A 10994-nucleotide genomic window follows, 5' to 3' on the forward strand; every position below is an offset into this window, starting at 1 on the left:
GGATCTGCTGTCATTTGGTTGGTGATGAAAACAGCCACATTGTACTCTAAACATACAGAAAACACAGAGATGTTCAGGTTGGAGGACAAATTTAAAATATTTATCACTGTAGTTTATTGAACATGTCTTTGCATGTTTGACACAAGCTGGTCAGACCTTCTGAGATCTTCTGCAGCCTGGAGAGCATCTGGGCCAGTTTCTGCTGTCGCTCCGCCAACTCACCTCGGCCCGAAAAGTCAACTCTGAACAGGGCCATGATGGAGTCAATGATCTGTGAAAAGAAAAGAACAAATGCAACAAAGATTTGCAAGATGTGATCATTTCTTTTGGATTCCCCAAACTACATGGTGGTTTAAAGAAAAACATCTCCAAAATAGTGACGTTAAAGTCAGGTTGACTGAACTTTGACAGTGATTTCCTTTCACTGACCAAGAGTTTGAAGACTCCTCCCTCTTCATGGAATTTAGCTGCAACAAAGTCTAACAACTCCATCTGGTGTTCACCTGGGAAAAGAGAGGATTTCACTGTCTGTTGAGTTTACACACACACACAGTAACTGCTGTGATATTCATACTGGTGTAGGCACGAGCATACAGCACGTTGTCCAGCATGGCGTCATGGTCCACATTAAACCTGTTGGCGATGTCTCTAAGTCTGTCTGGGCGACTGAGTAGAGTAACACGTCAAGGAGGCAGTCGTTCAGAGTAACAGGTTAAATGACATTAAAACACACATCCAGTAAGTTGTTCTTTTTAGTTTGTTTTCCAACACTAATTTGCTTAGATCACAGTCAAATAAACTCCCAGACTGAGTGGTTTTTGTTTTACTCCTTGATGTTTCAACAATTTGTCATCATGTCAATAATTGTGAGGATACAAAGTGTTCTCTGTGTCTATGAAGATGACTTTCCCTCCAGAGTAACCTTCTTCACCAGGCAACTGCGCAGTGACTGAATAAGCACAAAACACCAAGTCACTTTTCCATCACCACATTGGACCAGATAATTTTAACGGAGTTCTTTAATCACCACAGAGTGTGTGAGACAGCTGGGTTTTCCCAGTTCGAAACTCTGTGTGATGAAATAATGGAGCGTTTTAGGCAAAAAAAAGATGCAAATGTAATGACATCAAATGAGTCAAATCGTTGGTTGAGCTGTAAGAAAATGACATCATCCCACCTCCAAAGGCCTCCGTGATGGCCATACTCTCAATGCCTCCACCCAGAAGTTTGCTGCAGAGACAAGATGTCTGATGTCATAATGTGTAGTCATGTCTCACATATTCATACAAATTATTCTTTCAACCACACCCCTAATGTGTATCATAATTAAAGAAATGCAATAACTTAAATAAAGAAAAGGATCTTACAGAAAAATATTGCAGCCTAGGTTCTGATTGGTCCAATTGTGTTGCATTGAGCAGAATTTGTAATTGGTCCATTATAGCAACTTAAGAAACACAAATATTTTATACACTATTAATAAATAACAGTCTTAACTCAAACTCCTGGCTCCCGGTGGTGATGTGGAACACTTGCTTCCTCTTTGCACTGTACTCAAAGGCAGTCTGGAAACCGACATTCTGTGGTGTACAAAAGTTGATGTAATGTATGAAAATCACTTTATCTTAAACAATGTGACCACATAATATTTTGTCCTACCAGCATCTTCCCTGCAGCCTCTTTGATTTTTTCAACTTTTGCCTCTGACAGACCCTTGATGTTACACAGGGCCTTGCGTGTGGTCATCTGTATCCCCTTCACAGTACAAATACCCACTGACTTCAGCTTTTTGATGTCAGCCACGTTCTGTTGTCATAGTAGTGGGAAGACAGGAGTGAGCTGATGACTAAAAAAAACAAAAACAAGTTTGGTCAAAAGAGTGTGTTTTAGTTGACTCACAATCCCATGTTTCTGGAGGAGGTCAATGTCCTGGAAAAATGACTCCTGTTATAAGAGGGGAAAAAAAATCAATGTCAGAGGCACTAACTCTCTAACAAATACACAATAGTTTTCAAATACAGTTCATAGTCTTGGGAAGATAAACACTGGTGTTGAGTCAGGCTCTATTATTGTTTTAAATTTAATTAGAAAAATAATTTAAAAAGTTAGCCAGTTCTCAGGGCACTTACCTCATCGTCCTGAAAACCAGAATCATCTTCAACAACCTGATCTTCTGCAGCTTTCATTTTTTGTGACATAAATAAATCGTATTTTAAGTGGTTATTATTATTTATTATACTGCTAATATCCTAATAAAGAATTTAAGCTTTATAAAATCTTACTACAACTACACAATTAGCCTCTGTTGAATGCTAACATTAGTCAAATTCTGCTTGTCCTTCTTAAGCTCTCAAACAAAATAAACTTTAAAATTACCAGAAATTGCTAGGAACTTTTTAAATTCTTAAAATAATAGCTCCCACAGAAATAAAAGCGTTTTTCTATTACTTCGAATTCGTTTTCCTTATTAGCTTCTTAATTTTTTTTAGCTCATTTAGCGGCGGGACAGACGATCTTTGGATGCGTTCAGGTGCATCCGGAAAAAAAAATAAATTTGGAGAACTAAAAATGTTGAATATTTAGTTTGAAATATTCCGCAATTGTAGTGAATTTAAAAATAATTGCTACGTTGTGGTAAATTAATTATATTAACATGTAAGGCAAATGGGAAGCTAATATGATAATAAATAAAAAGAATGTGATTTTTTTAAAGTAAATTTCACAACAGTAAGACAGGGTATTTAAAACACCAACAGAAACTTAAAGATAAACAGAAATGTGTAAACGGCACTATATGCATTTTAATGATAAATTATACTTTACAGTTAATGTTTGTTGCCTTTTTAGTGGATTGTTTATTTTGTTTTGACAAAAATAAAAGTGAGATTTGATTTGGTGTTTTATTGACAGCCATGATGAAAAAAAAAACATTTGGATGAACACAGAAAGACCACATTCCTTTAAAGTGGGTAAAATATTGAGGCAATGATATTAAGAAAGTCTTGTACTCTTTATATTACCCATTAAAATAGACCTAACAATCGTTTATTATTGAGCACAAAAACTTGGTGTTGCTGCCTAATTTAACTGCTGAAAATTTAAAAATTGATGAAAATTAAATGTGTTTAGTCTAGTCACAGTATTTCAAACATGGGCACTCTGTGGCAAACGCATTGCATGTTATTGTGAATCTATCTCACCTTTTACCCAATCACTTCTGTCAAACATTATAATTAAACTGCAAAATTACAGTGAACAACAGTATAAACTAAACCATATGAATGTTCTACAGACCGCACACACACCAAGATATTCAGTTACCTCTGGATATTTTTTCTTACAATTCATACACCTATATCTGCCTTGTTTGCAGTGCTCATGCTGATATAAGTGTGTATTTTAATGGAAAAAAGAGAACAGAAGCAGTGCTCCAGGAAACTCAGTCTCTGCATGATGTTGGAACAAAGGAGAGACAGTGAGAAAAGAGTGGCTGATGCTTTGGATCCTCCCCCTTCAGCTCTGATTCATTAAACACACGTTGCCAGTTTTCCCCCTCTTCATTTAACTTTTTTATTCTGCAGTTCTCTGCTCTTCTCCCTGGTCTCCCTGCCTCTCCTTGTGAACAGCCCTGCTGTAGTAATATCAGCAGATCTTTGCCTTGTGTCGACCCTTCCTTTCGCTCATATTTTGCCAGGTGCAGGGGGCATCATGCCCGGCATCCCACCAGACATTCCAGTGTTGGGTCCCAGAAGAATCTAAAAAAGAAAAAAGAGTGAAAAAATATCAGCAGCTTGTGTCAATTTATGCTGCCCATCATTTATGACAAAGAAAATGCTTCTCTAAAAAAGAAATGAGAGAAGTCTGGAGGTTGAGGAGAGTTCAGAGATTATTTCAAACATGCAGTTGAAATGGTTTACGTAAGACAAGCAGGGTTTTATACTCATCTTTGGTGAAATTAAGTGCACACGATGGAGTGCAAACTAACCACAACAACTAATTTCCATAATCTCAGCGACATCACACTCTCACCTGTCTTTGCTGCTGTAACTGCTGTTGCTCCAGCTGTAGTCTTTCTGTCTCAAACACCACTGGCAGCACCAGGATCATAAAAGAGGTTGTGCCCACCCAGAGTGCAGCGCGGGAAAAGCTGTTGGCAATAGAGACAGAATAGAGACATGTGAATGACATGCACGTGCCAGAAGTCAGAATTTTGTTATTGAAATAAACAAACTGAAACAAATTCCTATAATGCATGTTTTAATATATAACAAGGAAAAACACTCAGACTTACGTGTATAACTTCTTAACTATTGAGACTGAGCACTGTGCCGACACCTCTGCAGCTGTACGCACTGTATCAGGAAACATCTCTGTCAGGCCCCATAGCCTCTCCATCAATGTCTCATCCAGCTGAGGAGAAAGTTTAAAAAAATAATTAGTGGCTGTAATTAGTAAATAGATGTAATGGACTGTTAAAAGAAAGAAATAATTTAACAATTAAAAACATCGAATTATAAAGACGTGGTACAAGGTTCTTTAGTAAAACTGACAAGTGGAAAATTGACATTACGTTTGAGCAGCTCTAATGTATGATTTAACAGGCTATGGCAATGGCTTTCTCCTTAACTAGAACAGATGGCTCAGGTTGACATGGCTGGTTGTATCGGTGCAGCCATGTAAGTACAATTTAATACACAAATGACTTAGAATTAGTATCAACACAGAAGTATTTTTCCGTTTACTCCTAAACAGATATACTCACATCTTCATCTTCATCGTCGTCAATCTCGTCCTCTGGTGGTCGCACAGACACCGGTGAAAGCTCCTCGATTGTGGCCATGTTTCTTGTTTTGGCCTGCAGGACCGTTTCGACCTAAATGTGTGGTAAATACGTCGTTAAAGATCCGACTATCGGTTTATTTTATTGCTGGAATGCTTCCTGTATGCATTCAATGAGGCTAATGCTATAAGGCGTGCAACGCCAGACTGAGGTCAGCCAGAAACGTAAGGCTTTTCCGGGTCGGATGACGTCAAAGACATTGGGTCACGTTATACTGCGCCTTTACGCTTACAGCGCCTTCTGTTGTATGGGAGGTAAAATTATTTTTTTTATTAAATCGTCAAAATAATCGTTTAAGCATTTAAATAATTCTAATTTTTTGGTCAGTGACTCTAAAAACACAAAGAAACGATTTGCTGAAAATATAAATAAACTCCACCCTTATAATTATTACCGTATTTCATTATTTAGGGTCATATTACTACTGAAGGTAGTTTTATACATTTATTCTAACAACACTAATAACAACAAATAGGTTACTGAATATTAGTAAAGTGTTTTACTTTACTTAGTGAAAGTCTTTCTTTGGAACCCACCCTGGAAACATACTGTATGAGTCAGCAGTATATTTTTTGTCGTGGGTTGTGCTTGTCTACTGCCCACACAAATTACTTTACTAGTAAAGTGTTTTCCAGTTGTGTGTCTGCTGCAAAGTCGGGTTTTTTCTTTCTTTCTGTATTGTCCTCTAATGTTGCCCTGAATAATGTCAATATTATGTAATTGTCTTGCAACGTGAAAGAAGGAAAGCTAAAAATACAAAAACTGCCTAAATAGGGATTAATGGTAATTTCCATTTCATTTACTTGCCACATTTAACTGCAGTCACCAGTAACATATGAGTCATAAATGGATTGTATTGTGACAATTACAGACAACACTGTTAAGGTATTTAACCAAACTGAAAAAAAAGCAAAAACAAATCTGTTCTTCTTGTGCATAATAATTGTAAAACAATATCAATAAAGTACAAAAAAGTGACTTGATGTAATTTATTATTATTACTTACTACTACTGTTACTTATCACTATTGTTGGCTTTCAAGTCAAAGCTCTTATAAAATATAGCTATTCACCAAGCAAGCATAACTATTAAAATAATTTCAATTAATATTGTATAAGTCAAAGGGGTTTTGAGTCTTTTTAACCTAACTACTGTAGTTGTCACCCAAGGCCAAAAAGTAAGCCTACTTACTTCCTGCCTTTTATAACAGGAGCAGTCAGACATTACTGCCACCTACTGGCTTTATTTTTTACTGCATCCCCACTCAGCAATGTCATGATACTATCAAAAGGAAAAAAGTAAATTCTAATGAGTTACTTATTACTCATTCCAAGTAACTTGCCCAACACCAACCACAACCCAATACTGAGTCATGGCCAACATTGTTGGAAACATTATCAAACATTAAAAAAATCATTTTAAACTTTTAAATTACAACAAGATACTTAACAACTTGAAGTTCATCGTTCATTCTGTGAGTCCAAGTCTGTTTCAAACCCTGCAGTTCCACAAGTAAACAGAGACATGCGTCTTTTTTCAAAGCTTTGTTTATACATTGTTAAAGTTAGATTCTGCTGACATGGCGTCGGGTCTGTGTCGTGTGACCCTGTCTTCTCAGGCTCGGTCTTATCGTTTTTCCTGAGAAAGGAAAAGAAATGGAATGCGGTGTTCTGGGAACAGTGAAGGAGGAGTCGTCTGGTAGTTGGTTGGTTGATTTGTGGGTGGTCATGGAAAAATTCTAGGATGCAGGGATTCCTTGTTTACATCCTTTCGGAGTACGCCGCGGGGGCGGGGTTTGGCTCCGCCCTCATTCTTTGTGCCTGACGTCATTGTCGCTTGTGTTTTTTATGAATGAAAGAATCCAGTGAGGGGCTCAGAGAGCAGCGGAGTAATTCCGGGAAAAGGCGGACTGACATTTTGTCGCCGGAGTCGCTTCGACACATCAGGTAACAAAAACATTTACTTTATAACCCCTACAAACCATACGATCGGATGTTAATTAATGTGTATTTAGGATTTAAAGCGCTGGCGTGGGCTGGTTGAATTTACAAACCAACCAAAAGACTAAGAAGATGTGTGCTATACCACTGACCGTTGATGCTATATGCTAACTCATATTAGCATGTTTGAGATGATGCGGGTAATGTGGTGTCTCGTTTCATATTCAGACGCCTAAGCAGCTGCCTACCAACGTTTGTGTTATGTACCTAAAACCTTTATGTCTCATGGAACGTGAAATATATTTCAAATAGCTGTTTAAAGTCCTTTCAAAATGGATGTCGATGTCACTTGTGTAAATGGCTGTTTACTACAGCACTAGCTCCCTATAAGGACAAGGGTGGATTCTAGACTGTTCGTATATAAATAAATACTGATTTAAATTGTAGTACGAGTTAGGTTTTTTAAAAAATCGACATTAAAAAGAACAGACATGTAGCTATTTAACTATACAACCACTAGGTCGAATATGGCAGAGCTACATTCACTTGTTGCGTTTGTTAACGATGGTAATATTCGTGCGAAGCTGTCACAAGTGTTATTCACGCTAAAGTACATTAGCAAATGTGCTGCGTGGACAAAAAGGGATAAAAATAAAGGAGAGGAAAAGTCGTGGTCAGTGTTGTTTTTCCCAGTCTTGTGGTTCAGACTGGAGCTGAGGCAGAGGTTATTATTGCTGAATCACCCTGACTATACGGAACAGCCGCGACCGCTTTGGACAAACCTTCGTCCCTGCCTTTAAACCACCGGTTCCCACGCTTTTCGGGAAATAAGAGTTATTTTCAGCAATCTGAGAACCATTGTGGCTACTTTTGTGTTAACCCTCCTTATGGATCAGCACCTGTTTGTCTAGAGATTCCAGGCCTAAAGGGCTGTGAATGCTTATCATGCTGTTCATGAACTGACACAAGGGAACACGCGGATTGTTTTTTGCTGAAATTCGATTATTTAATTGTATTTAACGTGTAAATAAGTATTTTGTGTTTACACAACCTTTTGTAAACAATGTCTACATTCGACTATTTTGAGATAAAAGTTGTAATAAATTTGGCTTCTGGATCTTTAAGCTAAATAGTCAGAGTTATAGTTTTACTCTTCGTTTGTTTTGATAAGCTAGCTGCTAAAGTGAGATATGGAGGAGGGCTTGGACCAGTGTACTGGAGGAGAATAATAATCCAAGGTTATCAATACCTAAAAGGTATCAGGAGGGTATTCTAGATTTAATGTTTATATCCTTTTTTAAATGTATTACTTCTGAACTCTTTATAGCTTCAATGTATAAACACGAACAAAAATCAGGATATTTTCTCAGTCAAATTCAGTAACATGTCAATTCCAATGTCCTCAGAAAACGCATATATTTCAAGATTTTACTTAATTTATAAAAATCTTTGCTTCTGTCTACATACGTTTTTGAATATATAAGCCTAATATTATAAAACTTTATACTAGAATTATGCCCAGATGTATTGAAAATATGAATAATAATTTGGTCTTGTCAAACAAATCTGTGAAGTCATCCTATACCTTGCTTGTTTTCATAAATGTATGCATTCTTTTTCTGTTTTGGTGGTTCATTTTCCTGTCCTGTCGGCATAGTGCCTGTGTATTTTTCCAGTACTGCTGAGTTCAGCAGAACAACTCAAGGCTTGTCTTTAAATCCACGTCAACTCCAGGTGACTGACACAAGCCTTTAATATCTTTTATTTTAGAGCCATGAACAAGATTAGGCTTTTAGAGACTTTCACATGTACCACATGTGTTTGTGTCAAAACAGAAAACGTGAAGAGCTAATGTGCAAATAATTTATAGCTGCATAATAACACCTTTTTGTAACTGTGGGGCAGAAGTATGCATGGAAAAAAATACAGTATATCATGTTAACAGTAAACTCAGTCAGGTTTTAATCATCCAGCCTCAAAGATGTTTGATTAAAACTCGCTAAAAGGAGATGCTACCACATTAGGGCTTTCCCCACAAATTTCACTGATACGGAATGACATGTTTACTTCCTCTAGTATAGTCTAGTGAAAGATTTACAATTCCCCTAATCCAGTTCAAAAGACGTTTATTAAATGTCACCATATTGTGGCAGGAGTATTCACAGCTATTTCTCAGAGAGAAACAAAGGTTTAGATCTGATAACACATCAACAGGGTGCATTTCATCACCATAGGTGTTGCTGATGTTGCAGCGAACACCAAATCTCCCCCCAAAATCAGTGTGGGAAAATACCTCGTGGTTTAATGATGTCAAATTTGACCTTATTGGTGAAACCAGACATAAATACCGCCGAAGGCTGAACTGCACTCACTTCATCAACACAGCAGTGATCTGAAGGCCACAAACAAATCAAGCGAGAAAATTACAAAGGGGAAAACAGTTCCTGTTGGACTTTAAACCCACGCACACAACAACATTTGTGAGCTTGTGACCTTAAGAGACGTGCAGGAAGTCCCCGAGTCATGTGTGAATGGGACATTTTTAAACACTGTGTTGAAGGCAGTACAGACTCATTGACCTCTTTTTCACAAACGAACGTCGATCTACACTGTACTTTCCTAACTTTAACATGTCAGCATTTCAGGTACAGTTTATCAGCAGGTTCTTGGATTTATTTCCACAAAAAAACAAGCTAGTAAATCTTTGACAGAGTTCTCAAAAGTGCCAAAACTAAAAAGGGCATTAGGTTCATAAAACAAAAACATAACCAGAAAGTTACTAAACAATATCCAAATGTAGCACAATGGCTAAGAATTTGCATTTTAGCCAAACATTGGTCAGAAAAATGGCTAACCAAATTTTACGTCTTTAAAAAGTGAGCAGAAGGACTTTAGAATAACCAAAAACATCTTGATTACTGCTCAGGTATGGCTAAAAGATAGCCAAGTAATATAGGAAAGTATGGTGAAAATTAGCTTGAATGTAACAGAAATGCACCTAAACTGACCAAAAAGTCTAACAAAGGTTGGGCTAAAACAGGAATAAAGCAAGATAGCCAAAGGTATGGACCATGACTTAAACTTGGACCACACCGTTAAAGAAGACATTTCTTTAATTGTTTTTAACAATGAAAGCATAGAGCCGTTGGGTGTTTTGTTGACAGGAGGAAGTGTGGAGGGAATTGTTGGGACACCTGCTTTGAGAAACCAAAGAGCAGACGCACGACAACTTCCTCCTCACAATTCCAGTGAACAGTAAACGTTGTGTTGCTTTCAAAACCTCCTCTTCCTTTCATATCAGCCACACAGTCTAATGAGAGAGCACATTTTTGGAGAAGCATGACCGGGCTGTGGCTTCTCCTTTTCTTTATCGTGCATGACTGACTGTCTTGTGAGCGGATGGTAAATGTCAGGCCAGATATGAACCAAAACAGCACAATGTCTTGAGTCACATGTATTAACCTACTGTGTGTTTTTGGTGGTGATGTGTGTCCTGTTTCTCTGCTTCCAGGGTGTCTATATTTGTGTTGACTGGTGCTCGGAGGTTGGAAACAAAAAGCTGAAGACAGCGGCATCATGACAACGGAGAGAAACAGCAAAGCCCTAAAGGTAATGTAGCCAGAAATAATACTCAGTTTTATTATTTTTCAAGTAGAGTGAGTCATGTTTGGTGCCTTGGGTTATTTTTATGAAGGAAATGGCAACCTTGGAATGAGGTTTGCTCCCCTCCCAGTTCAGCTGCTCTTTAATGTCATTTGTCAGTGACTTTTCCTTCCTTTCAGAACCAATTCTGTTCCACTAATTCATAAAACCGCATTTCTAAGTCCTAGGGCTGTCAGTTTTTCTTAATCTTCCTGATCCAGGAAGTCTGTCCTGTGTCATTGTTTTACGCCTGACTTTGGCTACTGAGCTGTAGTAAGATTTCAGCTGGAGGGTTCTTCAATTAGTGTCCTCATAAAGCTGCCTGAGTTAGGGTGATAATTACAAGTTAGTTTAAATACACCTTCAACGCTGTTGTGATTTTTGATGCTGTTGTTAAGCAAACATTTGTTTATTTAACCCATTAGTTTTAAAAGCTCAAAGATCATTCTTCAGCTTTTTTTAGGACATAAATATGTAAGATTACAAATGGTTAATTGTGGATCAACATAAAGAATTGGAGATTCATCTGAGTTAAATATTTACTGCATTTACATGCATCATTCTTAGAGGCA

The 10994-nt window shown here is 37.5% G+C and overlaps 3 protein-coding genes across 4 annotated transcripts in view; 1 reads left to right on the plus strand and 2 right to left on the minus strand.

Annotated features, from left to right (window-relative positions):
- Positions 1–2716, minus strand: part of dmc1 (DNA meiotic recombinase 1) — a 3767-nt gene extending 1051 nt beyond the window's left edge. Inside the window, exons 1-11 of the mRNA XM_008314753.2 lie at positions 2130–2716; positions 1900–1944; positions 1660–1806; positions 1498–1580; positions 1178–1230; positions 1028–1069; positions 877–949; positions 575–666; positions 430–503; positions 157–271; positions 1–46 (exon numbers count right to left, since the gene is read on the minus strand). The exon at positions 1–46 is cut by the window's left edge and continues 8 nt beyond it. Of these exons, the coding sequence (XP_008312975.1) occupies positions 1–46; positions 157–271; positions 430–503; positions 575–666; positions 877–949; positions 1028–1069; positions 1178–1230; positions 1498–1580; positions 1660–1806; positions 1900–1944; positions 2130–2198 (839 nt within the window). The 5' untranslated portion in view covers positions 2199–2716. The remainder of the gene's footprint in view (positions 47–156; positions 272–429; positions 504–574; positions 667–876; positions 950–1027; positions 1070–1177; positions 1231–1497; positions 1581–1659; positions 1807–1899; positions 1945–2129) is intronic.
- Positions 2717–2886: 170 nt separating this feature from the next.
- On the minus strand, positions 2887–5025 carry tomm22 (translocase of outer mitochondrial membrane 22 homolog (yeast)). Its single transcript, XM_008314752.3, has 4 exons — positions 4763–5025; positions 4292–4410; positions 4030–4147; positions 2887–3755 (listed from the first exon to the last, which is right to left on the minus strand). Exons 1-4 carry the CDS (start codon positions 4838–4840, stop codon positions 3681–3683), a joined length of 390 nt encoding a protein of 129 aa, XP_008312974.1. The 5' UTR covers positions 4841–5025; the 3' UTR covers positions 2887–3680.
- Positions 5026–6645: 1620 nt separating this feature from the next.
- The window catches only part of maff (v-maf avian musculoaponeurotic fibrosarcoma oncogene homolog F), an 8105-nt gene continuing 3756 nt past the window's right edge, over positions 6646–10994 (plus strand). The window contains exons 1-2 of one of the 2 annotated variants that reach the window (XM_008314751.3): positions 6646–6786; positions 10292–10389. In XM_008314751.3, the coding sequence (XP_008312973.1) occupies positions 10357–10389 (33 nt within the window). In that variant the 5' untranslated portion in view covers positions 6646–6786; positions 10292–10356. Of the gene's footprint in view, positions 6787–6818; positions 10183–10291; positions 10390–10994 lie in introns of those variants that run through there. The other variant, XM_025057470.1, reaches the window with a different exon arrangement.

This window comes from Cynoglossus semilaevis, chromosome 8 (genome assembly GCF_000523025.1).
Source record: "Cynoglossus semilaevis isolate Cse_v1.0 chromosome 8, Cse_v1.0, whole genome shotgun sequence".
Classification (NCBI taxonomy): Eukaryota; Metazoa; Chordata; class Actinopteri; order Pleuronectiformes; family Cynoglossidae; genus Cynoglossus; species Cynoglossus semilaevis.

Excerpts from the sequence above, each read along its gene's own strand:
- tomm22 (XM_008314752.3), bottom strand. The coding sequence starts at position 4,840 with ATGGCCACAATCGAGGAGCTTTCACCGGTGTCTGTGCGACCACCAGAG. Across the intron at positions 4,148-4,291 it reads ATAGTTAAGAAGTTATACAC|CTTTTCCCGCGCTGCACTCT; the intron begins GTAAGTCTGAGT and ends TATTGCCAACAG. Across the intron at positions 3,756-4,029 it reads AGTTACAGCAGCAAAGACAG|ATTCTTCTGGGACCCAACAC; the intron begins GTGAGAGTGTGA and ends TTTCTTTTTTAG.